This window comes from Leucoraja erinacea, chromosome 18 (assembly GCF_028641065.1).
Source record: "Leucoraja erinacea ecotype New England chromosome 18, Leri_hhj_1, whole genome shotgun sequence".
NCBI classification, from domain to species: Eukaryota; Metazoa; Chordata; class Chondrichthyes; order Rajiformes; family Rajidae; genus Leucoraja; species Leucoraja erinaceus.
The window spans coordinates 34,664,451-34,692,304 of NC_073394.1; the positions used below are offsets into that span (position 1 = coordinate 34,664,451).

Sequence of the window (27,854 nt, forward strand, 5' to 3'; positions counted from 1 at the left end):
CCTGCTTCCTCCCCGACCAGAATTATCTACCATTGCCTTGCGGAAGTTCTCAGATCCTCTCCTCCACCCTTTCAGGCGATGTGTCAAGGCTCGCAACCTGCAGTGTGCCATAAATGTGCCTCCTTCGGGTTCTTTACGTCACTTTAAACTGTGTCCTCTATTCATCAACCCACTGCCACTGCAAGTAGCTGCTTCTATAAACCCCCTTCAATGATTTGGGCATCTCAGTGAGCTGTCAGCAGCACGGGCTCTGGTTTATCTCGTTCCAATGAAAGCCCTACTCCCATTGTGGTGGGGAGGCCCTGGCCCCTGCTGCATGCATCGGAGCCCAGCGCCGCATGCACCGGGAGCACAGCACTGCATGCACCGGGAGCACAGTGCCGCATGCACCGGGAGCACAGCGCTGCATGCACCGGGAGCACAGCGCTGCATGCACCGGATCCCACCACTGCATGCACCGGATCCCACCACTGCATGCATGCACGCTGCATGCACTGGAGCCCAGTGTCACCGAGCTGTTGCATTTTACAGGGCGGCTGTATCACCAAGCTGGAAGGATTCATCATGAACCACCTGAAGATAATCGGGGCAGTGGGGATTGGCATCGCCTGTGTCCAGGTAGGAACATTGTTGACTGGAGGTGGCTGTGGGTCGGGGCTAAGTGAACATGGGATCATACCCTACACGGGAACCCACGGTATTCATCACTGGCCAGAGGCTCAGTCTCGGGTTCTGGTCGTCCCCACTGCACTGACCTGTAGCCCCGGAGCTGGACATTAGCCTGGCTTCTCATCCGGGAGGGGGATCGGGCACTCCATGACAGTTCAGCCAGAAGGGTCTGTGCCAAACCCAGCGGAGCAGGATGGGGGGGGAGGTGGAGGGGGGGGGTGGGGGGGGGGGGGGGGGGGGGGGGGGGGGGGCTGGGGGGCGGCAGCCTGCAGCAGAGCCCACGGTCTCATGGATGGTGATGTTTGAGGTGTGGAGGGTGGGTGTTGAGGAGAGAGGAGGTTCATGGTTTAGAAACATAGAAACATAGAAAATAGGTGCAGGAGTAGAGGCCATTCGGCCCTTCGAGCCTGCACCGCCATTCGATATGATCATGGCTGATCATCCAACTCAGTTTAAGGGGGGACAGACAGGGTGCGGTGTAACAGGTGTTGGGATGAGGGGTGGAGGAGGCAATTTGAGGTGCAGGTGGGGTGAGGGGTGCTGCGGTTTGAAGGGGGCTGTGCGTTCAGGGGGTGGTTTGAGGAGCTGGGGTTTGGGGGGGGGGGGGGGGGGTGAGGTTTGAGACGTGTTTGAGTTGGCGGGGGGGGGGGGGGGGGGGGAAATTTGAAAGGAGGGGTGCCAGTCTCTGCCAGCCAACTCATTGCTGCTCTCCCCCACAGATCTTCGGCATGATCTTCACCTGTTGTCTGTACCGTAACCTGAAGGAGGACGCTCCCTATTAACCTGTGCCTGAAGCCTGCTCCCAGCCCTCCCCCGAACCTTCACCCCCCTCCCCCTCACCCCTCACCAGGCTCTATCGTGGAGGCGCCTCATTCAGCACCTACCCACCCGTCTCCTCCCCTCACACCCTGCCCACCTCTCCCCCCCACCCCTCCAGTCCCACTGCCCCCCCACTCAACCTCCCTTCTCACCGGCCTGCAGTGAACAGTCATGGCTGTGATGGGCCTGGGCCTCGTCCCCACCAGCTGCTGCCCCGAGTGGGATCAGGATAATCCGGGATAATCCCAGCTCCATGGGCGTTTTCCCCGGAGCACATCCTGGGAACAAAAGCTACGGATCCCCTTGGCCTGCCCTTCCCCGCCACAGCCTCCCACCTCCGTCCCGCCCACTGATCCCCCAGAGCCTCTCCCCAGATCCACGGCACTCCCAGACCAGGGGCCTGGGGGAGAGGGGGGCCATGACTCGGGGACTCCACGCCCCGCGCGCGGTGCCCGTTCCCGGCGAGGACCTGCCGACAGCGGCAGCGTGGACAAGCCACCCGGACACCGGCGGGTAGAGGGATGCCAGCCTCAGTAACGACCGCGGGCCAGTGGATGGGGGGTGGGGGGGGGTGCCAGCAGAGGCTGTGAGATGACGTTAACACTGAGTCGGGCTGTGGAGTGCGGTCTCTGCCGTTCCTGCCGGGGGTGTGGGAAGGTGCTGGGGGGTGAGGAGGGGGGGGCAGGGAAGGGGACGGGCAGTGTAAGAGCCCTGCTCCTGACCCTCTAACCCTTCTGTAATAGCACTGCTGTCTGCAGAGATCTCGGCATCTCTGGCCTTGTATTTTTATATTTACTGTAGAAAATAAAACAGGATCTAACACTACCCTGCGTCTCACACCTTCAGTTGAAATGCACGGCACTGCACACAGCTTCAACACAACATGGTACAGCTTTGGCTGGGGCACGGTGTGTAGTTCCAGTTGCCACCGGAAGGATATGATTCCTCTGGAAAGACCACAAGGGACACTCACCAGGATCTCTCTCCATTACAAGGTTGGGAAAAAATCCCCCTGAGATCCCCTCCAAATCTCCTAGCTCTCACCTTCTACATAAGCCTTGTTGTCTTAGACACCATGTATAGGACAGGTTTGTTTTAGCTGATGGAGGTACTAATGGGTGGAGTGGATAGTAAGACCCTCTCACATGCTGTCCATTGGGCTTGTTTCTGTGCTGTAGAAGGTCATGTCAGCAGTCAGTGCACCTGTGCACGGGACCCAGTGAGTATCTGTCCCTGTGAAGGGGTTGCCCACCATTTACCCGATCATCTGCCACCGCATTGTGTTTGGGACAATGGAAGGGCTGTGGGGGTTCGCAGTGAGAGGGTGGGGGATGTGGCCATGATACAGGGCAGCAATGAGGCCTCCTGCGCTCCATTCAGAGACCGGGAAGAACCTACCCTGCGTGCCAGAGGGGTGAAGCTGGCTGCCAGAGGCCATCACAACCCTTCTCCACAAACAGCAATATCCTCTCAACACAGCGCCTTCACACAGGGATCCCTCCACAGGTTGCCATTGAGACAAGGTAGAGTTGGTGGTGGGTTTCTGACTGGGGAGGAAGCTAGGGAATGGTCCTGGGAGAGAAGGGCTCACCTCTCACCTCTGGATTCAACAGTTGCCTTGCCTGTTTGTATCAGAATTACTGATGAAAAATCATCAACATAATGTTGGCTGTTTCACTCTCCACCTCCTGATATCCAGCATTTGCTTTTATTCCAGACTGTCGTGTTTTGTTCTCAGTTCCAGCACTTTTGTCTCTGTATCTGTCTCTTGCCCGGATGTAATAGTAGTTACCAATGGCAACGTCATTATTATAATCTATGGAAAGTCTGGACACACTTCCTGTGTAACATGTGTCATGGGTGATTCACCCTAGATGTAAACGCCCCATAAAACCAGCAGGTCTGAGCATGGCCACTGTCCTGAACCCGGCTCTCAAAATGCTTTTTGTGAAATATTCCAGTATTTTTCACCCTCATTCGCTAAATCACAGGTAACATGCACACACATCTGAATAATGTTTACCCATGAGTTGATAATTCATTTGTTTTATTAAAGTTCGTCTCTTATGGATCAGCATCTCAAAAGCCTGACAAGAAAATGGGAGGAGGCCTCTTGTTCCCTCAAGCCTGCCCCGTCGTTCAATGTAATTGTGGCTGATCTGCGCCAAGTCCCCGCGTTGGTGCCAGTTCCCTGTATCTCGCCATCTTTCAAAAATTTACCTGCATTATATATGCCTGCAGTGACTGAGCCCCCGGGAGTAGAGGGACTAGACTTGGTGGGATGTTGGGGAAGACTGATTTCATCCCTGTTGCTAATCAGTGCAATAGTTTGACCCAGTGTTTCTCAGTTGTGTCCAAGCCCCCGTAACCAGGCAACGCTTCGAATCTCACTGAGGAAACTTGAACATTTTATTTTATCAATTTCTAGTGTAAAGCTGATACTTGCACCAATTTCCTTTACACTATATTTTTTGGAGACCTTTGTGTGACCGGCAAGCCCATCTTATAGCTGAATATTTCTTTATTCCCAAAAATAAACTTTAGTTGCCATAAAAACAAAAACTGTCCAAAACTCTTCAGACATTATCTGTACATTCATCAGTCACATACTCAGTAATGTTCACACATATCTTTAAATAAAACACCCATGTGGCCCGCCGAGGTGATATTCTATCCCTTGCTTGAGGGGTATCCCTACCAGACTCTGCCCCTCAATGCCCAGCAGCAGAAGGACCCTAGACTGTGGTCCCCCCCCCCCAACCACAGTCTTGGCGTTGCCTGCACTGAGCTACAGTGTGCCCCTCAGCACGTTCTCCTGCAGTCTGGAGTGGGCCAATTGACAACATTCCCTGATGGACACCTCACTGTGCATAGGTCAATCAATTTTGAGCAGACCAAAGAGCATCTTTTGCCGAGTTGATGATCTTCCAGTAGCATTTGATGCCTGTCTCCAAATGTGTCCCCGACAACAGCCCGTAAATCAGAGTCCTCTGTTATGGAGCTGTTCATGACGAACTGGGACAAGGACCACTGCACCATTCCTTTTGTAAATCCACTCTGTGAAAAGGTGGGCAACCGTGTCCTCACCGTAGCAGTCATCCCAAGGGTAGCGGGTATTGGTAGTAAGATTCCGACAGTGCAGGAAGCATCTGACTGGGAGAGGCCTTCTCACTGCCAGCTAAGCAAAGTCTTGGTGCTTGTTGGTGAGTTCTGGCAACGAGGCAATTCAGCAGACAAGCTGGGCAGCCTGCTCTGGGAACCATGCCACGTGGAGACATGCCTGCAGGATGACCACTGCTTGATGAACTTGTGGTCAAAGGTGTTGGTTTGGTCGAACTCCTCCTCAAAGGATAGGTGGTGTGGCAATGTCCAGCTGACTGGCACACTGCATGGCATCGGTGCCAGGCCTATCCTTTACATCACCGGGGACAGGTGGAACCTCGGTGGGTAATATTATCGAGAGAGGGAGCTACTTCCACAGACCCAGTGCTTGACCTTGGCTATCCACTCCAGCCTATTCTGTTGCACACCTCAGCCCCTCCGAATCAGATAGCCAGACCACCAAAGGTCAGCTGCTGAAGAGCATAGCCTCACTCCTGTGGTTGACTCTGGGGGCAATAGACAATGGGTGCAGGAGTAGGCCATTCGGCCCTTCGAGCCAACACCACCATTCAATATGATCATGGCTGATCATCCCCAATCAATACCCCATTCCTGCCTTCTCCCTATATCCTCTGACTCCGTTAGCTTTAGGAGCCCTATCTAGCTCTCTCTTGAAAGCATCCAGAGAACCTGCCTCCACCACCTTCTGAGGCAGAGAATTCCACAGACTCACAACTATCAGTGATAAAAAGTATTTCCTCATCTCCGTTCTGAATGGCTTACCCCTTATTCTTAAACTGTGGCCCCTAGTTCTGGACTCCCCCAACATCGGGAACATGTTTCCTGCCTCTATCGTGCCCAAACCCTTAATAATCATATTTGTTTCAAAAAGATCCCCTCTCATCCAAACTCAAGAGTGTACAAGCCCAGCTGCTCCATTCTCTCAGTATATGCCATCCCGGGAATTAACCTTGTAAACCTACGCTGCACTACCTCAAGATTGTCCTTGGACCAAAACTGCACACAATACTCCAGGTGTGGTCTCACTAGGGCCCTGTACAATTGCAGAAGGACCTCTTTGCTCCTATACTCAACTCCTCTTGTTATAAAGGCTTTCTTCACTGCCTGCTGCTGCACCTGCATACTTACTTTCATGAACAAGGACCCCCATATCCCTTTGTACTTCTCCTTTTCCCAACTTGACGCCATTTAGATAGTAATCTGCTTTCCTGTTTTTGCTACCAAAATGGATAACCTCACATTTATCCACATTAAACTGCATCTGCCCACATTAAACTGCATCTGCCCACTCAGCTATCCTGTCCAAATCACCCTGCATTCTCATAGCATCCTCCTCACAGTTCACATTGCCATCCAGCTTTGTGTCATCTGTAAATTTGCTGATGTTACTTTGAATCCCTTCATCTAAATCATTGATGTATATTATAAATAGCTGTGGTTCCCACTAGTCACTGCCTGCCATTCTGAAAGGGGACCCCGTTAATCCCCTCTTTGTTTCCTGTCTGCCAACCAATTTTCTATCCATGTCAGCACTCTATCCCCAATACCATGTGCCCTAATTTTGCCCACTAATCTCCTATGTGGGACCTTATAATCCACTGGCTCTCCCTTGTCCATTTTCCTAGTTACATTCTCAAAAAATTCCAGAAGATTAGTCAAGCATGATTACCCCTTCATAAATCCATGCTGACTCGGACCGACCACATCCAAATGTGCCGCTATTTCATCTTTTATAATTGACTCCAGCATCTTCCCCACCACCGATGTCAGGCTAACTGGTCTATAATTCCTTGTTTTCTCTGTCCTGCCTTTCTTAAAAAGTGGGATAACATTAGCTACCCTCCAATCCACAGGAACTGATCCTGAATCTGTAGGACATTGGAAAATTATCACCAATGCATCCACAATTTCTAGAGCCACGTCCTTAAGTACCCTGGGATGCAGACCATCTGGCCCTGGAGATTTATCAGCTTTCGGTCCCATCAGTAGTCTCTGTACTGTACACTGACAATGACAATTAAAATTGAATCTGAATCTGAAAATTGAATCTGAATCAGTCTATCCAACACCATTTCCTGCCTAATGTACGGAGAGCCAATTAATCTACAAGCCCATGTGGTCACAGGGAGAATGTAGAAACTGTACAGACGGCACCCAATGTCAGATTTGAACACAGGTCTCTGGCGCTGTAAGGCAGAAAATCTACCGTTGCGCCACTATGCCACCTTCTGTGGAATTCATTGCCACAGACAGCTGTGGAGGCCAAGTCATTGGGTATTTTTAAAGCAGAGATTGACAGGTTCTTCATTAGTAAGGGTATCAAAGGTTACAGGGAGACTGGCAGGAGAATGGGGTTGAGAGGATATGATAGATCAGCCATGATTGAATGGTGGAGTAGAGTTGATGGGCCAAATGGCCTAATTCTTTTCCAATGACTTTGGAACCAGATCAGCAGCACCTTCATGCAGTCAGCAGACCCGATGATGAAGGGAACAGAAGATCGTGCGGGTCAGCTGCGCAGAGCATGGCCTCGCTATTCCTGCAGTTGACCCTGGCTTCCAATGTCAACTCAAACTGGTTGTAGATGCTGATCAATATGCGGAGTCACTGTGGATCTGAGCAAAAGACAGCAACATCATCCATATACAGGGAGGGTACTGATATGAGTGCCCCCAATGCCTGGCAATCTCACCTCTCATCCTTATGGATTTAGCGAAGGGTCCTATACAACATATAAAGAAGTTAGGCGAGAGTGGGCAACCCGACCTGACTCCAGACCTAAATGGGGAAGCTATCCATCCCCCCCCCCACCACCCATTGATCTGGACTGCTCTACAGATACCTGAGTAGAGGAGTTGGATCCAATCCCTAATTCCCATTTTAGAGAGCACGTCCATCATGTACGTCGAAGGCCTTCTCCTGGCCCACGTTGACCAAGGAGCTGTCCACCCCTCTGTCCTGCACCTATGCGATGCTATCCCGGAGCAGCGGCAGGCTGCCCGAGACTTTGCAGCCACGCACAGCACAGGTTTAGTCCGATGCTCCTGCCGGTGAACTGGCTTCCACAGCATTAACCGATCCACAGACTGATAATTTAGCAGCCTTGTTTCAGCTAATTAACTGAGCTTTCCAGAGAAGATTAGCCAATTTTCACAGTTAACTAACTGATCCTGTTACATTTAATGATTCGCCAACTAATGTTAGGACCCTTTTACGGGGCAATTAGCACCTCATTAGCTGCGCGTGACCCGCCACCCCCAACTGTAGTCGATGCATCTCAACATCGTTACCACGAGGGAAGAGTCGCTGCTGATGCCACTTACCGTGGTCTGGTGCAAAATATACAAACGCTGCAAATCCCAAATCAAATCGAGAAATTGCTGGCAACATTCAGCAGGTCAGGCAGCATCTATAGAGAAAGGAACAGCCAATGATGGTTCAAGTCGATACCATTTCATCAGAATTAGGAAAAGTTGGGGATCAAAAAAAATAGGGACAAGAGACTGCAGATATTGGAGTCTCTAGCAATCTGCTGGGGGATCTCAGCAGGTCAGGCAGCATCTGTGGAGGGAAGTCATCAGTTAGCGTTTGGGTCGTGAACCTTAGAAACATAGAAACATAGAAATTAGGTGCAGGAGTAGGCCATTCGGCCCTTCGAGCCTGCACCGCCATTCAATATGATCATGGCTGATCATCCAACTCAGTATCCCGTACCTGCCTTCTCTCCATACCCCCTGATCCCCTTAGCCACAAGGGCCACATCTAACTCCCTCTTAAATATAGCCAATGAACTGGCCTCAACTGCCTTCTGTGGCAGAGAGTTCCAGAGATTCACCACTCTCTGTGTGAAAAAAGTTCTTCTCATCTCGGTTTTAAAGGATTTCCCCCTTATCCTTAAGCTGTGACCCCTTGTCCTGGACTTCCCTAACATCGGGAACAATCTTCCTGCATCTAGCCTGTCCAACCCCTTAAGAATTTTGTAAGTTTCTATAAGAGGAACCTTCTTCAAGACTGATTGTCATATAGAGTCATACAGCACAGAAACATGCCCTTCAGCCAAACTTGTCCATGTCATCCTAAATGTTCCTCTACATTAGTCCCACCTGCCCACATTTGGCCTATATCCCTTTAAACCTATCCTATCCATGTGGTTGTCCAAATGTCCTTTAAATATTGTTATAGTATATAGTTGTATATAGTCACCACCCTCTGAAAATGTTTCCACTCAGGTTCCTATTAATCTTATTAAATGTTTCTCCTCATAAACCTATTTCGTCTGATAACATAGTAACTTTATCAAAGGCCTTGCTGGTCCAAATAGACAACATCTATGGCTTTCTTCATCATCCTTTTTGGTTTCTTCAAAAAAACTAATTCAGCTTCGTAAGACCCAATCTCTCACAAACCAAACCATGCTGGCTATCCCTAATCAGTCACTGACTATCCAAATGCACATATATTATTCCTCAAAATCCTCTCCAGTAACTAGCCCGCCACAGATGTTAGGGTCACTGGCTATTATTCCCAGGCTTTTCCTTGCAGCCCTTCTTCAATAGAGACACTATTAGCACCTCAACCGAGTCTAATGATGATACATGTATCTCAGCCAAGGCTTCTGCAGTTCCTTCTCTAGCTTCCCACAGTGTCTTCAGATATATCTGATCAGGCCCGGGATATTTATCTATCTTCATGCACCTCAGGACATCCAGCACCTCCTAGACCGTAACACAGATTGTCCTCAAGACATCTCCCATAACTGTCTCTAGTTCCACAGTCTTCATGTCTTTCTCCATGGTAAAACAGAGGAGAAATACTCACTGACATTGCCCATCACCTGCGGCTCCACACAGCTTTGGATTTTGAGAGGCCCTTTCCCCCCTCCCATTACCCTTTTCCCCTTAATGTATTTTTTAAATCTCTTTGGATTCTTCTTAAAATTATCATCTAGAACTCCCCTACCCCCTTTTAGTCGTCCTGATTTTGTTCTCGTCTGCTCCTCAGTCCACAAATCTCCTCCAGCTGCCTCCAAGTCCCATGCCTCCAGTTTTCCTACCAGATTTCTCCATGGTGACCAGCTTTATCTTGTCATCCAGGCTTCCTTGCGCCCACCTGCCTTGCCGTTCATTCTTACAGGACCAAACATGCCTTGAACTCTCATCATCATCATTTTGAAGGCATCTCACATTCGCTATGCCGGCAAACAACCTACTGCAATCAACTTTGCAAATTCCTGTCTAATCTAATCAAAGTTGGTCTTGCGCCAATTCAGAATTTTAACTTGTGGGCCTGCCTGTCTTTATCCATAACTATCTTAAAGCTGTTAGACTGTGATTGCTGGTCCCAAAAAGCTAGTCCACCAACAATTCAGTCACTCTCTCACAGAGAACTAACTGGGTCAATCCCTCTGCTTCCAACGTTAAGTCCCCTTGATACCTCGACCCAGGTGGATGCAGTTAGTCAGCAAACCATCCACTAACAGAGAAGTCTGTTGCCAATGGATTCTTGCCACCCCTGAGGGCAAAGGGTCTCTGTTGACCTCCTTCAGTAACCCGTGGTTTCTCTCCCAGCTTCCCTGGCCATGCCAATGATATCCCACAGTGTTTGGAATAAGACATTAAACCCCCCCACCGCCCCCTTTGCTGGGTCAATAATGGGATAGCCAGTGTCAGGGTGGGGTTTTTTGGCCTCCATTAGAATTCATCAAACCATTCATTCCTGGTAGTAATAAATACAGGAGGATTAGTCATTTCTGACTCGTGTCCAACTCACTTCCTTAATTTCGCAATGAAGTGCAGCAGACAGCACAAGGCGATTGCAATTCCTGCATGTATGGACATAAAGGACTCGTCAATGCTCCATTTTAAATGCATGTACCCTGGAGGCTGATCATTACCTTTAACTGTCCCTGTCTCTTAGTACCACATATTGGGCTTCACAAGACTAGTTCCTATGCTGCACTGTTCTATGTTCTGTATCCTTCATGATGTTAAATCCTTCCACCACGTTACCTCACGGCTTCATCTGTCCCAGGGAGAACTATCCAGTTCTTTAGTCCATCTACAGAATCAACATTCCACATCTCTGGAATAATTCTGTGGAATCTCTACAGCACCTTTCCAAAGCTCCACGCCTTTCCCAAAGTGTGGCCCAGGCTCGGATACCAATGTGTCCGACACAAGCTGCTCTCCACAAAGTTCACCATGACTCATTTATTGCTGGAGGATGTGGTTGAGGCAGGTGCAATAACTATTTTAAAAGGTGCATGGGTAGGACAAATGGGACTAGTTTAGATGGGCACCTTGGTTGGCATGGACAAGTAGGGCTGAAGGGCCTGTTTCCATGGTATATGATTATTCATCATTCAAATGCTTAATGTTAGACTCCTCTGCACATATGCACACACTCATACACACACATACACACACACACATATACACACACATATACACACATATACACACACATACACACATACACACACACCCACACACACACACACACACACACACACACACACACACACACACACACACACACACACACACACACACACACACACACACACACACACACACACACACACACACACACACACACACACATATACACATACACACACACACACACATACACACACACACACACACACACACACACACAGATACACATACACATATACACACACACACATACACACACACAAACACTCTCCCAGCTCTGTCACAGGAGGTGATGACCATGCGGATACAGGAAAGGCTTCAAGGATGTTTCAAGGCCTCCTTGAAGAGGTGCAGGAAGCTCACTGACTCCGAGTGATCTCCGACCCTTGACTGCTCAGAGAGGCGAAGGAACATTTGGGGATTGGGAACCTTGTGTGCTTTCACTGGCAGCGCACAGAAGTCCTGTGTGATTGGCAGAAGGAGCAGCACCTCACACACCACCCACCCGGCAACGCATCTGCCTCCTTGGAGCCGGTGGCAACGGGTGAAAACAAGTCATCCTGCAGATGCATGTACTACCGGGAAGATAAACCCATGCATTTTAACATCCATCTCAATTAGTTGAAAATCTGTGTGTCTGTGAGTGTGTTTGTTGATGGTTTAAAGTTCCCCCTCTCTCCTCAGCCTCATTAACTGTTGCACAATATACTGTTGTCAATATATATGTCTCTGGATGACTTATTTATCGGTGTGAATTCATCAGGCATTAATTCATCAATTCATTTGCTTCTCCCAGAACCAATTGTATTTGCATACTCAATGTGTCATTGCGAGCCTGCCTTTAGATGAGAGCTGTGATCGGTGGGGGCGTCCAAGCCCCGTGAGACCGACCTAATAGCCCTCAGTCAGGAGCCGCCCCCGTACATCGAGCGCATGAACCGGACTTTGGACTCTGTGTAAATGGCGCCCAAGTATGAATGTATGATCTATGCAAAATGAATGTCACTGGGCAATGCACACGTGACAATATAGCATCATTGAACCATTGACAATTCAATGATCTTCCTTGGAATCCAGGCTTGTCTCTGTTGGTGGGGACACTGAGCAGAGAGGTTGGGATGTTGTGCTAAACCTGAACAATATGCTGATGAGACTGCACTTGGAGCATTGTGTGCAGTTCTGGTCACTGTGCTACAGGAAGAATATGATTAAGCTAGAGAGGATGCAGAAAAGATTCACAAATCATTTATTATGATTCGAGCGCTTGGGTTATAAGGAGGGACTGGTTAGGTTAGGACTGTTTTCCTGGAACAAAGCATGAGAGGTGACCCTGTAGAAGTATGTAAAATTATGACAGGCATAGATAAGGTGAACGATCACAGACTTTTTCCAATGGTCGGCAAATCTAAAACTAAAAAGATAGCTTTAAGGGAAGCGGGGAAAGATTTAAAGGGGACCTGAGAAGCAAGTTTTTCACCCACGGGGTGGTGAGTATATGGAACAAGCTGCCAGAAATGGAGTATATGGAGTATATGGAACAAGCTGCCAGGGATACTGGGAAAGGCAGGTATAATCTCAAATTGTAAATTACATTTGGACAGATAATCAAGGTTTAGAAGGACTGGGTGAAATGTAGGCACATAGTATTTGCATAGAAGGACATCTTGGTCAGCATGGATGAGTTGGGCTGCATGACTCTGTATCTGTATCTCAGGCAGGTCATTCCTCTAACACATTTACAAGTGAGGACACATACCTCTCCCATAAGTAATTCATTAACTATTCCTGGCTGCACCTTCCCTGATGTACACTTCAAAATCAAACTAATATGTTGATGAGTGCCTAAATAATTAAATCCCAGTCAGAAAGAGTGGTGGAATAGTGGAATAAGGAACCCATTTATAATTGTAAATATGCAGCGGTGCCTGCTAGTGCACGCAGATATCGAACCTGGCGTTCGGAAGCCGCGGTCACGTGACTCGGGAGGAGCTGTTGTTTTCGGGCGGTTAGTTCCAAAGATCCTATATCTGCTATAGGATCTTTGGTTAGTTCAGCGCTGACCACCGTTGTGGGCAGGCATGTCTGATAAGCCTATATGCTGCAACTTCAACTTTCCAATAAAGATCTGTTGAAAACTCCAGTAGTCGTTTCTCAGACCACTAAAAATGCACGTTTAAACTTAATGTTTCACCCTATTCAAGAGCTCTGGTAAAGTTTTGCTAACCAACACACTTCCAAAACATTGTTATAATATTAAATTACAAACATAGTCTTTTTTCATTATTTAAATCCCTGAAATATCCCAATACATTACTCCTTTATCTATTGTTTTCTGCTTCTAAATGCTAAAAGGTTTTATTAAATATGTCGTCTAACGGCTCTAACCTGCCTCACTGTAACTTCATTATTTGATGTGCAGTAAAGAACACTCCAAGAACACACCTTTTCTCAACTGTAACTGAGAATTTAGCATATCCCGAGATCGACTTGACGCAAGAGGTAACCAGAGTTTAACATCGTGGGAACCTCGTGCGATAACACTACGGCATTCGTGGACCACCGTGGCGCTAACGGCAGGTAATCGTGTAACTTGGGTACTTGGGAGAAAATTCAAACATGTTTGAATTTGTCCAAGAGTGACTTGTACACTTGTGGTTGAGCATTGCAACATTTTATGAACGTAGTGGCCAGTGCGATATCCGTAGTAACTCTTGCGGTTACCGTGGGAACTCCTGCGAACGGTGAACCCGGAAGTTGGATAGAGTGAATCCAGCCAGTTTGCTATTTACACGTCTGCAACAGTGCTGCTGCCAGGACAGTGGGCCTTGAGGCTGTGGTGCCAGAAACGTGGTGACTCTTTATGTGCTGTTTCAGTGTAATCTAGTATTCTTACATTACAAGCGTGGCACTCTTACACTTAGCTATGATTGTGCTTTTGTATAAAAATATTTTATTGAATTGTAAAGGCAAGGCAAAGAATTTCACTGTATCTAGGTATAAATAACAATAAAGTATGATTGAACCTTGAAATTTATCCCAGCGTATTTTGTTCTTGAAAATAACTAACGACCCTGAATATATTGTCCAAGCCGGGCCAAGCCAAGTCTTAAATCTAGGTTCTCACTACGCTCTCCCTGATTTTGGTCGATAGGTTCTTAAATTCTTGAATCCGCTGATCTCGTCTGGTTCAAAGCCATCATCCTCAGGTTAAAAGGTTTTGTTTAAATCCGTTCAGCTTCTGCATCAGAGATTTAACTTGTTACCGTCAGAAAAATATCCATTTAAAATCAAACAAGCCGTGAAAAGGGTTGAAGCCACCAGGATCTGCAGGCGTTGTAGTCTTGAGTAAAACACAAAGTGCTGGAGTAAATCAGTGGGTCAGGCAGCATCTGTGGAGGGAATGGAGAGGTGACGTTTTAAGTCGGGACCTTTCAGACTGAAAAGGGTTAACTTCACTGCAGGTTTATCCACACAGGCGAGATGGTGTGATAGCGATTCTAATAGATTCATTCATGCTGATTCTTGAGTTTCCATCGTAAGGATCTAAAATCAAATCGATCTTTATTATTAATATCCATTTATTAAGTAAAAGAAAGTAAGCATCTTTCGTTAATTACGACAGTACTATACTAAAGTTGTCAAAATGACAATTCAAAATTCACAGAAATCTCATATCCAGAATTAGGAACTCACGCATGAGTTTAATGTTAACTGGAATTACACATGGAATTTGTGGAATTCAGGGCCAGCCAAAATGGAGTCCTATTGATAATTATGAGCAGCACTGGAAAGAATAAATGATGGGAGCAGAGACTGAGACCACATGTGTACAAATCCTGTAAAGTACGTCAAGCAAAGGCGAGTTTATTGTCAAATGCACAAGTACTGTGAGGCATGGGTGCAGTGTAAATCCTGCTCACAACAGCATCACAGGCATATAGATGCAAACAACACAAAAACATAAGAGAGACACAAGGAATGTTTTTTTTGCAAAAACAGACACCAACTGCTGGAGTAACTCTGTGGGTCAGGCAGCATCTCTAGCGAACATGAGTAGGTGATGCTCTGCATAGACATAGCCATAGACATAGATAATAGGTGCAGGAATAGGCCATTCGGCCCTTCGAGTCAGCAATGCCATTCAATGTGATCATGGCTGATCATCCACAATCAGTATCCAATTCCTGCCTTCTCCCCATATCCCTTGATTCCACTAGCCCAAAGAGCTCTATCTAACTCTCCTTTGAATGCATCCAGTGAATCTGCCTCCACTGCCTTCTGAGACTGAGAATTCCACAAATTCACAACTCTCTGGGTGAAAAGCTTTTTCCTCATCTCAGTTATAAATGGCAATGGAGGAGGTCCAGGACAGGAAGATCAGTATGGGAATGGAAGGGGGAGTTAATATGGATAGGGACCTGGAGATTCAGCAAACCGTGGTGGACCAAACACAAGGCTTTGGAGAAACAGTCATCTAGTCTGTGCTTGGTCTTGCCGATGTAAAGGAGGTCACATTAGGAATGCCTAATGGAGTAGTTGAGGTTAGTGAAGATGCACATGAACCTTACCTGGAAGAACTACCGGGGTCCATGGATGGAGGAGAGGGAGATACAGGGACAGGGGTTACATCTGCTGGGGAGGGGATTGTTTGGGTGGAAAGGGATGAGTGAACCAAAGAGTTACAGAGGGAGTAAGAGGAGGTAGGGACTGGTGGCTATGACTGGTGGTGGGATCATGTTGATGGTGATGGATATGTTGGAGAGGGAGGGTGAGGAACGATGGAATCAGTGACCCAGCGCACAGGTGGCTTGGGTGCTGGTCAGGGCCAACTTGGCTGAGGAAGATGTGAGAGTCAGAGGTGGCATCAGAGTTGGTGCGCCGTGCCTGGGAGACATCGGTGAGGCTGTGGTGTCGGTCGGCCAAGCCTGTTTAACGGCTGAGGTGTTTCCTCCACCACTCCCAACTCCCTCATCCACTGACTTTGTCCAGGCCCAGTTCCAGTCCAGTTCCAGGCCCAGTTCCAGGCCCAGTTCCAGGCCCAGTTCCAGGCCCAGTTCCAGGCCCAGTTCCAGGTCGGGTTTCCACTCTGCCAGCTGCTCTTCCAACTATTTCTAGCCTGGCTCTTCTAGGTCCTGCTGCTTTCCCCCTCCAGCTGCAGACCTCAGTACTGACATCACTGGACCTTGCCCTTCTGCCAACCACGCTACCATTCCCAGTAATTTCTCACCCCGTTGGGTGAGTCCTGTAGGTTCACGTTTATAGGCTGCTTCCAGGGTTCCGTTTTTACAAACACCCGCCAGTCGATTTTGTCCATGTCAGAAAATAGACACATATTACTCAATATGGTAACCAAATCAACATTGTATTGTAATGAAGCACATGAAAAACACAAAAGGCTGATAAGAAATGACTATTACTCAAAGTTGAGAGAGAGGGGATCTGGTTTGGTTGGTCATATGAATGAGTGTTTGTCCATGCCATGGTTTTGCAGTTAGATCGGGTTCTCTGTGGAGGTGTCCATAGTAGAGTGTGGGGCGGCCTGTATCAACATTTCCAATGTATTGACAACAGGCTAATTGTTGATGGGAAGTCCTGTTGCTGGAATACCCCCCAGGCCAGGATACCGGGCAAGTGAGTGCGATCACAGCTGCTGCTTCTTCACCTGGTGGAGACCCCATCAAAAACACAGCCACAGGCCCCGACAGCCCAGAGATCCCGTTTCAGTGGCCCTGCAGCTGACCCGTTATCTTGGCCAGACTAGATTTTGAGACTCAAAGTCTAAGCTCACAAGTATGTGCACAAGGCCAATGTCACACTGAGGCGCATCATCGACAAAGTCAGTACATTGTCAAGAGGTCACATGACGTTCTACTCCAAAAGTTAGAATGAATTTGAAATACCGAAGCGGATACAACAGGCTGGGAGCTGCAGTATTATGGTGTATTACAGCGGTGATGTAAGTTCCTCCAGTGCATTGTTTAATTGTCCCCCCCACTCCACCCCACCCTCTACAGTGGAACATAGAACAGTTTCCATGGTGGGAGGCAGTTCTTTTTATTATTATTAGCAAAAAAATAATTTAAAAAATTGTGCAGGGGAGAGAAAAGACTTTGCCTTCCATCACAGTGAGGAGGATATTCACTGTGATGTATGTTTGTGTACATTGCATTGTTTGTGTGTCTTGTAGGAATTGTGTCTGTTTGTATGGCTGTGGAAACTAAGCTTTGTTTGAGCCTCACTGAGGTTCAAATGACAAGTAATAAATATTAATTTTCATAAATTAACTATTTACAAAGAATACACACAAACCCACCACCATAATACAAAATAAACAAATATTCTTAAATATTATATAATTGTTTCCACATCCTTATTGAGGATACCCTCCACCCTACGCGGTGCCCAATGGTCCTGGAAACCCCCATGGTGCCCGTAGACAGCGCGTAGTTCCTTTCCAAAACCGCCCGGGCGCGGACATAAAGGGGCAAGCAGCCGGCTCGGGCAGAGTCCTCTTCAGTCTGGCGCCATGACTCACGCACGGATGGCCAGCTTGGCCAGGCCCAGGAGCAACCCAACCAGGACATCTTTAGCCCGATTCTCTCCCCTGCCCTATCTCTTTCGATATTGGAATAGGGGCTGCAACCTCACACACTCCATATACATATACATGTGGAACACCGACTCTTCTGCAAAAGTGAACCGCGAGAGAAACAGGTTGCAAAGGGCTCCTCGGTGCAGTACCCACACTCCCCCTGCCTGGTCCCCAGTGTAGGGGGAGAGAATCCCTGCATAGGGGGACCCCTACTGTGGGTCCCTCTCATGACCAATAGGCAACACCGACCGCTACTTAGTGTCTGGACGGTGGAGGGAGTCAGTTCTTTGCAGGTTAAGAAGCCACCTCACTCTCCTTAGTTTTGTGTGCTATCCAAGCAAATAAAAGCGGACATTAATATATCAAGTAGTGCAAAAAGAGAAAGGAAATAGAGTGCAGAACGTAGTTCTACACCTACAGAGAAAGTGCAGGTTAAAAAAGTGCTAGGGCAACAAAGAGGTAGAGTGGAAGATCTGGAATACATCCCTAGCAAATGAGAGGTTTGTTCAATAACAATGGGGAAGAAGCTGTTCTTGAAAATGGCAGTACATGTTTTTAAGCTTTTGTATCTGCCTGATGGAAGAGGGAATGTCTGGGGTGTGACAGTTCCTGATATTATGTTGGCTGTGTTTTTTTATTTCACAAGAGAATTGTGTGATTGTACTATTGCAGCCTCCCCACATAAACACTGGGCCACCAATGGACACATCAGGAGGGACCCACTGCCTGGTCTCTGGGAAATCCTTGATTGCACAAAGACAAGTTCTGGAGAGCTATTGAGAAAAAAAATCCCCTCATTAAGGAAGCAACTTGGTTCAGCGCGTTCCAATGAACATCAGTCATGCTGTTAATAAATTTGCCATGACTTCAGGATCAGATGAGATGAGATGAGCCAAGTCTGGCTGATGTCACACAAATGGAGTTTGCTGGCAGTTGCCAAGATCCTGGTTTAGCTACAGCAAGGGTCACGTTACAGTAAGATGACCAGGATGTGGCAACTTCAGGAGCCAGAGTGCTGAGCCCACACTCGTCACACTGTCACTTCCTGAACCTCTTGCGTGGGACAGTGGAGATTTGATAAACCATGGCGTCAGACTCCCTAGAGAGTTCAGGATGTCTGCTGCCTTCCTCAGCTCCACAGTGCCTCTCCGCTGAAATTATCCTGCTGGCCGAGATCAAGCTTGAAGTAATTAAATAAAGAATTGGAAAGGCCTGTATTGATGATGACGCAACCTGGCAGATAAAAGCCCATCGTTCACTCAGGCCCTTCATTGCAGCAAGTCTCCTGTCCTCTCATCGGCTGACTTGCTCATTGCTGTGTAGCGAATGTCACACAGTCATAGAATGATAGAGCAGGCTCTTCGGCCTGCCCTGTCCCTGTCCCTGCCAACCATTGACAGGTGCTCCAGTTTTCTCCCACATCCGGCAGATCTACAGTTGGCAGTTGCAAATTGCCCCTAGTGTGTGGGGCAGTGTTGGAGTCCGGAGAGTCCGGAGAATAAAATGGGATTAGTGTAAATGAGTGGTTGATGGTCTGGTCAGGCCTGATGGGCCGAAGGGTCCGTTTCTGTGCTGCATGAGCTGATGACACCACTTTGTCAAGGGCACTAGGGGATAGGTAATAAATGCTGGCTGCACACATGGAATAAAGCAGAGCTGTGCGGTTAGTTATTAGTGGTTGTTTTCTGGCTGTCAGGTGAGAAACTGGGCTGGGCCTGTGGAAAGAGCAAGGCTGACTCCCTTATATAAAGGCTATATCAGAGCGACACTGTTGTACTCCTTTAAAGTCCAGCTCACTGCTGACTACTGACACCATGAGACAGCTACAGCATGTGGGAAATATGCCAAGCCTTCCAGGCAGCTGAAGTATGGTGCAGAGGGGGAGAGTGTGATGGTGTGTGGGGCCCACAGCCTGTCGCAGCAGCGGGCATGGTCACAAACACGCCGTGGGGCAGGGGAGGGGAGGCATGCATGGGAGGGGTGAGGGGTCAGGACATAACCCCAGACATGAGAGAAAGGATGAGGAAGTCTGACCCTGCACAGATTAGCTGGTGGCTTTGAATGGAATGGGTAGCCAGGACTAGCAAGTGGTTGTTGTGCTTCTGTACACAAGACATCTGCTCTCCAGTCACTGCGCAAAGGGATTTAGTTCCAAGGAATAGGCTCCTATCTCGGGCTCTGTCAGGCTGTGGTTTGTTTGATCGAAGTCGTGAATGGCAACACAGTGGGGCAGGAGAGGAACACCAGCAGCTGAAGATCCCACTGCCACGGCAGCAGCTTCCCAAGCCTGCAGGCTATCATGCCATTCGGCCCACTCGGCACATGCCAGACCACAATGGATGTATCCCATCAGTCCCATTACCTCTCCGCTTATGTCACTGTGGCAACTCATTTAGTCCCTCACATCACCGCCCCCCAGATTCGACCACTCACAAATTACAATTTATAGCTGACAATTAGCCCACTGGCCCGCACATTTTTAGGTTGAGGGGGGAACTGAGATATTCAAAGGAAATCCACACGGTCACATGGAGAACATGCAAACTCCACATAGACTGTACTGAGGTCAGGATTGAACCGGGATTTCTGTGGTTCTGAGGCTGTGCCACCCCAGTTACCCACAGAGTGCTTCATTAGCTGGGGGGAACTATAGCCGCTGCAGAGTCCCCTCTTCCCAGAGGGTCAGCAGGACCATCATTGCCTTGGTCTCCTGGCTGCAGCTCAATCTCCACCATGTGGTCCTCCCAGTCGGAGGGGGTCCGATAGATGAGGAGGGGGCTTCCAATCCTGATGCAGCAAGGGCACTCGGGAGTAATGCTACACGGAACCGGGATTAGCCCTGTCACACACCCAGCTGGAGTTGAACACCACGGAACCATCAATACAAGCCTGGACCCAGTATTGAACTGTCCAACTATACCTGACCCTCCTTGTCTGTCGGTATCATAACCAGGCGTTTCTGCTGCCAGTCAACCATCACACAACCACATTCATGCTGACAAGGTGCCTACTGGGCTATGTGCCTGCATAAGTGTCTGTCTCCAAACCAGTCCTGTGCTGTACTGTACTATGTTCTATATTCTATGATATGGGCAGTTAGTTTGAATTTTATGTCCTTGATGTGGGAGTTCTGGTGAAGCCAGCACATCCACCAGCTCTCAGTGCCCCTGGGCTAAGTGACATTGATAGTCAGATAAAAGCCCCCTGTGCTCTGCCTGGTGTCACAGACAAGTACGGACCCCCACCATGCATCAGTGAACCAATGTCAATCCAATAAATTCATTGAAATATTGACGTGAAATTAACTGAATGTTAATACCCTTGTTGAAGAGGCGGGAATCGAACCCAGGCCCTGGGAGCGTTGTAATTGTGAGCCCCAGGCTGGCTGCTATTTCTATGAGCTGCCTGCCCCTTGTTCCTTCAATTCTCAGCTCTCAGTGGATAATGGTTGCCCATGTTCTCTGAGCAGGGAAGGCATTTATAACTCTGATAAGCCTTCACCGATGGTTAGACTTCACCAGAGCCCCCGTGATCACACCTCCTCCCAAACGTGGAGCAAAGAGTTGACTTCCAGAAGTGAGATGAGGCCACTGGACTGAACACCGAAACTCCACAGCAAGGATGAAGTTGCCGGCCATAAATTGTCCAGACTCCAGGTATCTCTGTGTGATTCCTCAAGGCAGTGTCCTGGCCTCATCCATCACTTTAGTCAATGGGTGGACAACTTCTGGCCCATTCACAAGTCTTCAGATGATGGAGCATCCTCATCCACTCGTCAACATCCAGACAATGAGCCGGCAATTGAGAGAATGTCTGTATCACAGGCACAAGCCCACAACCACCGCCAATGAAATCGAATCAATCCTTCAATGACACTGTCAACGTGACACACCTTCTGACAACCCAACGTTTTCACACTTTTACACACACACACACAAGTGTGGATGTATGTGTGAGAGAACTAGTGTGTGGGAATATGTATCCATGAGTGTACCTGTGCATGTGGGTGTGCGTTTGCGTGTGTGTGTCTGGAATATGTTAGAGTAGTCCCCAGCTGGTAGATGGTTTGGTCTTTGGGCATCAAGGATGACCTGCTTCCTGGGGTTCTGAGGTGGCTGACGAGGCAGACAGTGAAACCAGAGGCTATTCCAGTATGGGGCAGGCAGATGAGAAGAAGAAAGAAGCTCAAGATTGTCCAAGCCTATCACCTACGTATAACTCCAGAGGTTGTGAAGGAAGGGGAAGAGTGAATGTACATAATGGTTTAATAAAAGAAAAGATGGTCGTATTGTGAGAGGAAGGGATGGTTTGAATTTCAATCCTTTGTACAATGCCAATTATTCCACGCATCTCTGGACCGTAACTAATCTGGGTGCTGGGAGTTGGGCAGGCCCGGTAATTTGCGTGACATATGGTGCAGTGGCATTCGCGACAGAAATAGTCAGGGAATGTACAGGAGCATTCCGCGGGTCAGCTAGTGCTCAACCATGAGTCAGGCCCAATGCACAGCGTCCGGCAGCAGCGAGTGGACGTGTAGAGATGGAAGCCCACGGCCCGGCCCTGTTGGTCTGCAACGGCCCCATTCTGCTCCTTCATCCCAAGCAAGGTACTCTGCATGTTACAAACAGGGCTCTCTCTGCTCTATGGGTCAGGTACACCTCCCTTAAACCAGCAGAGGGAGTATGAGTCTCACCCACAGCTGGAGCCAGGATTCATGGTGAAGAGGAGATGTGATCAGGGCAGCACAAAGTTGGACAGATCATGAGCAGCCTGTCCGTGTGTGAGAGTGTGTATGTGTGTGTGTGTGAGTGAGTGTGAGAGTGTGTATGTGTGTGTGTGAGTGTGTGAGTGAGTGTGAGAGTGTGTGTGTGTGTGTGTGTGAGAGTGTGTGAGTGTGTGAGTGAGTGAGTGCGTATATGTGTGTGAGTGCATATGTGTGTGTGAGTGAGTGTGAAAGTGCATATGTGTGTGTGAGTGAGTGTGAGAGTGTGTATGTGTGTGTGATTGAGTGTGAGAGTGCCTATGTGTGTGTGAGTGAGTGCATATGTGTGTGTGAGTGAGTGTGAGATTGCGAATGTGTGAGTGAGCTGTGTGCATGAAGACACATTTGCCTGTTGTGCCGGTGTGTGTATGCTTGATTGTGCATGTATACTGCACATGTGGATTTGAATGTACATGTCTATGTCTTTGAATGTGAGTGTGAGTTTGTGCCTGTGCATATGCATGACCTTATTCATGAACATGTGTCTGTATGTGAACATGTCTGTATGTATGTAATTGAGTACATGCCGGTATGTGTAAGCCTGTGTGTTTGTGTATGCTTCAGCAAATGTGTGTGTGAGTTTGTTGAGTGTGCTTGCATGTGCCTGTGTGTTTGTGCATATGTGAGTGTGCATCTATGTCATCTATGTATGTGGATATTTGCGTGAAGGTCTCAACCCGAAACGTCTCCCATTCCTTCTCTCCAGAGTTGTTGTCTTTCCCACTGTTACTCCAGCATTTTGTGTCTATCTGCATGTGTTTATGTGTGTTTCTTGTATGTATATGTGTGCATACATGTATGTGTGTGTATTTGTGTGGTGCATGTATGTATATGTGTGCATATGTGTGTGTGTGTGTGCATGAGCGCATGCGTGTGTGTGTGTGTGTGTGAGTGTGTGTGCACGTGTATATGTGTAGATGTAGGAGAAGCTGTGTGAGTGAGTCAGATGCTGATAGCATGAGTGTGGGAGGCTGCACATCCAGCAAAGGGCTGCTCCACAGGCTAAGCTTCACCACTCATATACCTTGTACTGAATATTCTGTGTGAATCGCTTGGGCTGAAATGTAAACCTTTTAAACCAGTGCAAGTCTGAAGGTCAGCACTTCAGAGAGTACGTGTGTCGGAGATGGCGCAGGAGGGGGGCGGATAAAGCATACTTCAGTTAGACTGGTGTATTAATATGTGTGAGAGCTGGTTGTGGGGGGCATGTTTCTGTGGGTCTGTGTTCAGCTGTCCATGAAATGCAGCGACAAGGCAAAGAGAACTCCCTGACTCGTCACCTCCAGCCCTGCACTGGGCTGGTTATTCTGGTGACCAGCTTCTAAGACGCCCGCATTCTGTTCTGCAATGTGAGTGCTGAGCACTGCCTCAGTCCGAGACACAGTTTAACCCAGAGGCAGCCTTCCCCAGCAGCCAAGAGGCAGAGGCAGACCCCGCTAGATACAGAGTAGGGCTCCCCCCCCCCTGTTCTGGGACACGTGTACCCAGTGAAGGATATGGTGCACCGGCTCACGTGCAGTTACAGGACAGGTGCAGCTCAACAGCTGCAGATTTCTCTTTATTCACACATGCAGCAGACGTCTCCATCAAACAAAGACCCTGCAGATGCTGGAGGTCTGAAACAAAACCAGAAATGCTCAGCAGGTCAGGCAGCATCTGTGGGAAGAGGATCAAGGTCAACTCTTCAGGTTGGAGATCACCTTTTGGAACACAAAGGGTCGTTGACCTGAAACATTAACTCTACTTCAACCTACTTCTAACCTGCTATAAGGTGAGGTTGGACAAACTTGGCTTGTTCTCTCTGGCACATCGAAGGCCGAGGGATGCCGGATTTCAGTTTATAAGAGGCACAGCAAGGGTAGACAGAATTTATTCCCAAGGTGGAATGTCGGAGACTGGAGGGAGAAGCTTCCAGGTGGGAGAGGGAAAGTTTAAAAGAGATGCGTGAGACAGGTACTTTTACCCAGAGAAAGGTGTGTACCTGGAACGCACGGCCAACAGTGGTGGAGGCAGATATGATAACAATGTTAAAGAGGCATTTACACAGGTACGTGAACAGGCAAGGAATGGAGAGATACAGGCCTCATGCAGGCAGATGCAATTAATTTCTATTGGTATGAGGGTCAGTGCGGACATGGTGCATCAAAAGGCCTGTTCCTGAACGATTCTACATTCTATATCCCGTGTACTTTATGCTGGTTTTGTACGTGTTTAAGATACAGACTGACTGTGGTGTGGAGTGCTGCTTGGTGTACAGTGCCACGTCAGGTGTGGCATGAGGTACACATGGTGGAGTTGCAATACAAACACGTCATGTACAGTGTATTTTATACGGCTGGTACATATACCAGGTAGAGTACAGATGAGGCAGATGTAGGCAGGGGCTTTATAACACAACACTGTGGAGGCACCACAGGGTAGACACAGAGTTCCCTGCACACTGTTCCATCACACACTCCCGCAGCACAGGTTAGATGTGGAGTAAAGCTTCCTTAGCACCAGTACAGTAGGGCTAGATAAAGAATAATGCCCTTTAATGAAGTTAAATACAGAATAAAGGCCCCCAACATAGGGCATTAGAGTCAGAAGGAAACTTCGCCAACACTGGTACAGAGTTGTCTGAATGCTGGCCTGGCAGAGTTTAATGGCAGAGTGATTCTCCTGTCGAATTACTGCAGTAGAATGGGGCTAAATAGAGAATAAATCTTCCTCAAAACGGCTGCAAGATGGTAAACATGGAGATAAAACACCTGCAGTGCTGGGAAATGGCATTAGAGGCAAACTGGACCACCAATGGCACACACAGCAGGGGTGAAACACAATCCAGTTTCCTCCACACTTGCACACCAGGGGGCGATGCAGAGTAAAGCTTCCTCATTACCGTCAAATAGGAGGTGACTGCAAAATAATATTCACTAAGCACATGGGTTTACATCGGGAATAACACTTGCTCTGCACTGATACAGTTAGGTGAATGTGTGAAGACTTTTTTGCACCAGTACCTGTTTTGTATAAGAAGGAACTGCAGATGCTGGTTTAAATCGAAGGTAGACACAAAATGCTGGAGTCACTCAGCGGGTTGCAGAGTTACGCCAGCATTTTGTGTCTACCTGTGTTGTATATATTCTTTACGCTGAATAAAGTTTATTTTAATTTTGAAAAAAAAGGGTCGGGTGGAGAGTAAGGGTCACGCCTCGAGAAAAGTGAAAAACTGCAGATGCTGGGAATCTGAAATATAATCAGAAGACTCAACCGCTCATGTAGAGAGGTGAGCAGGGCTAACCTCACAACAGAGGGTCTTGATCTTGAAAAGTTAACTGCTTCACCCTCCAGGCATGCTGCTTGACCTGCTGAGTGTTCCTGGCATTTTCTGTTTGAATGGAATGACAATAGACAATAGACAAGAAACAATAGGTGCAGGAGTAGGCCATTCAGCCCTTCAAGCCAGCACCGCCATTCAATGTGATCATGGCTAATCATCCACAATCAATATCACATTCCTGCCTTCTCCCCATATTCCCTGACTATTTTTAAGAGCCCTATCTGGTTCTCTCTTGAAAGCATCCAGAGACCCTGCCTCCACTGCCCTCTGAATTCCACAGACACACCACTCTCTGTGAGAAAAAGTGTTTCCTCGTCTCCGTTCTAAATGGCTTACTCCTTATTCTTGAACTGTTGCCCCTGGTTCTGGACTCCCCCAACATCGGGAACATGTTTCCTGCCTCTAGCGTGTCCAAACCCTTAACAATCTTATATGTTTCAATGAGATCCCCTCCCATCCTTCTAAACTCCAGAGTGTACAAGCCCAGCTGCTCCATTCTCTCAGATTATGCAGTCCCGCCAGCCCGGGAATTAACCTTGTAAACCTACGCTGCACTCCCTCAATAGCAAGAATGTCCTTCCTCAAATTAGACGAGGAAAACTGCACACAATACTCCAGGTGCGGTCTCACTAGGGCTCTGTACAACTGCAGAAGGACCTCTTTGCTCTTATATTCGATTCCTCTTGTTATAAAGGCCAACATGCCATTTGCTTTCTTCACTGCCTGCTGTACCTGCATGCTTACTTTCACAGACAAGGACCCCCAGATCCCGTTGTACTTCCCCTTTTCCCAACTTGACACCATTTAGATAGTAATCTGCCTTCCTGTTTTTGCTACCAAAGTGGATAACCTCACATCTTCCCATCTCCGCCTTCTGCAGAGACCGTTCCCTCCTCAACTCCCTGGTTAACTCATCCCTTCCTACCCAAACCACCCCCTCTCCAGGCACGTTCCCCTGCAACAGCAAGAGATGCAACACCTGTCCCTATACCTCCTCCCTCAACTCTGTCCGAGGACCCCTACAGTCCTTTCAGGTGAGGCATAGGTTCACTTGCACCTCGTCCAACCTCATCTACTGTATCCGAGGCGCTGTTCCAGGTGTGGACTCTTTTACATCGGCGAGACCAAGCGCAGGCTCGGCGATCGTTTTGCTGAACACCTCCTCTCAGTCCGCCTTGGCTCATGTGATCTCCCGGTTGCTAAACACTTTAGCCCCCCTCCCCATTCCCACACTGACCTTTCTGTCCTGGGCCTCCTGCACTGTCAGAGTGAGGCCCAGCACAAATTGGAGAAACACCACCTCATATTTAGAAACATAGAAACATAGAAAATAGGTGCAGGAAGAGGCCATTCTACCCTTCGAGCCAGCACCGCCATTCATTGTGATCATGGCTGATCGTCCCCTATCAATAACCCGTGCCTGCCTTCTCTCCATATCCCTTGACTCCACTAGCCCCAAGAACTCTATCTAACTCTCTCTTAAATCCATCCAGTGACTTGGCCTCCACTGCCCTCTGTAGCAGGGAATTCCATAAATTCACAACTCTCTGGGTGAAAAAGTTTTTTCTCACCTCAGTCTTAAATGACCTCCCCTTTATTCTAAGACTGTGGCCCCTGGTTCTGGACTCGCCCAACATTGGGAACATTTTTACTGCATCTTGCTTGTTCAGTCCTTTTATAATTTTATATGTTTCTATAAGATATCCCCTCATCCTTCTAAACTCCAGTGAATACAAGCCTAGTCTTTTCAATCTTTCCTCATATGACAGTCCCACCATCCCAGGGATCAATCTCGTGAACCTGCACTGCACTGCCTCAATCACAAGGATGTCCTTCCTCAAATTAGGAGACCAAAACTACACAATTTCTCTCGGGCAGCTTACACCCCAGCGTTACGAATATTGATTTCTCTAATTTCAAGTAACCCTTGCATTCTCTATCTTTCCGTCCCTTCCCTACCCTAGTCGTCTTGCTAGTTTCACTGTTCATATCCTTTCATTATCACCTCTACTACAGACAACAATAAACCATTGTAGGCTCTAGTTTTCATGAGTTGTTCTGTACCTTTTCATATCTCCAGCTTCCCTCTCTTCTGATTCTCAGTCTGAAGAAGACTCTCGACCTGAA

The 27,854-nt window shown here is 48.1% G+C and overlaps 2 protein-coding genes across 2 annotated transcripts in view; both read left to right on the forward strand.

Moving 5' to 3' along the window:
* The window catches only part of LOC129705902 (CD151 antigen-like), a 29,024-nt gene extending 26,711 nt beyond the window's left edge, over positions 1 to 2,313 (forward strand). Inside the window, exons 7-8 of the mRNA XM_055649803.1 lie at positions 532 to 618; positions 1,389 to 2,313. Of these exons, the coding sequence (XP_055505778.1) occupies positions 532 to 618; positions 1,389 to 1,451 (150 nt within the window). The 3' untranslated portion in view covers positions 1,452 to 2,313. The remainder of the gene's footprint in view (positions 1 to 531; positions 619 to 1,388) is intronic.
* A 16,845-nt stretch (positions 2,314 to 19,158) lies between these two features.
* Positions 19,159 to 27,854, forward strand: part of tspan4a (tetraspanin 4a) — a 55,872-nt gene continuing 47,176 nt past the window's right edge. The window contains exon 1 of the mRNA XM_055649805.1: positions 19,159 to 22,249. Coding sequence (XP_055505780.1) covers positions 22,183 to 22,249 — 67 coding nt within the window. The 5' untranslated portion in view covers positions 19,159 to 22,182. The remainder of the gene's footprint in view (positions 22,250 to 27,854) is intronic.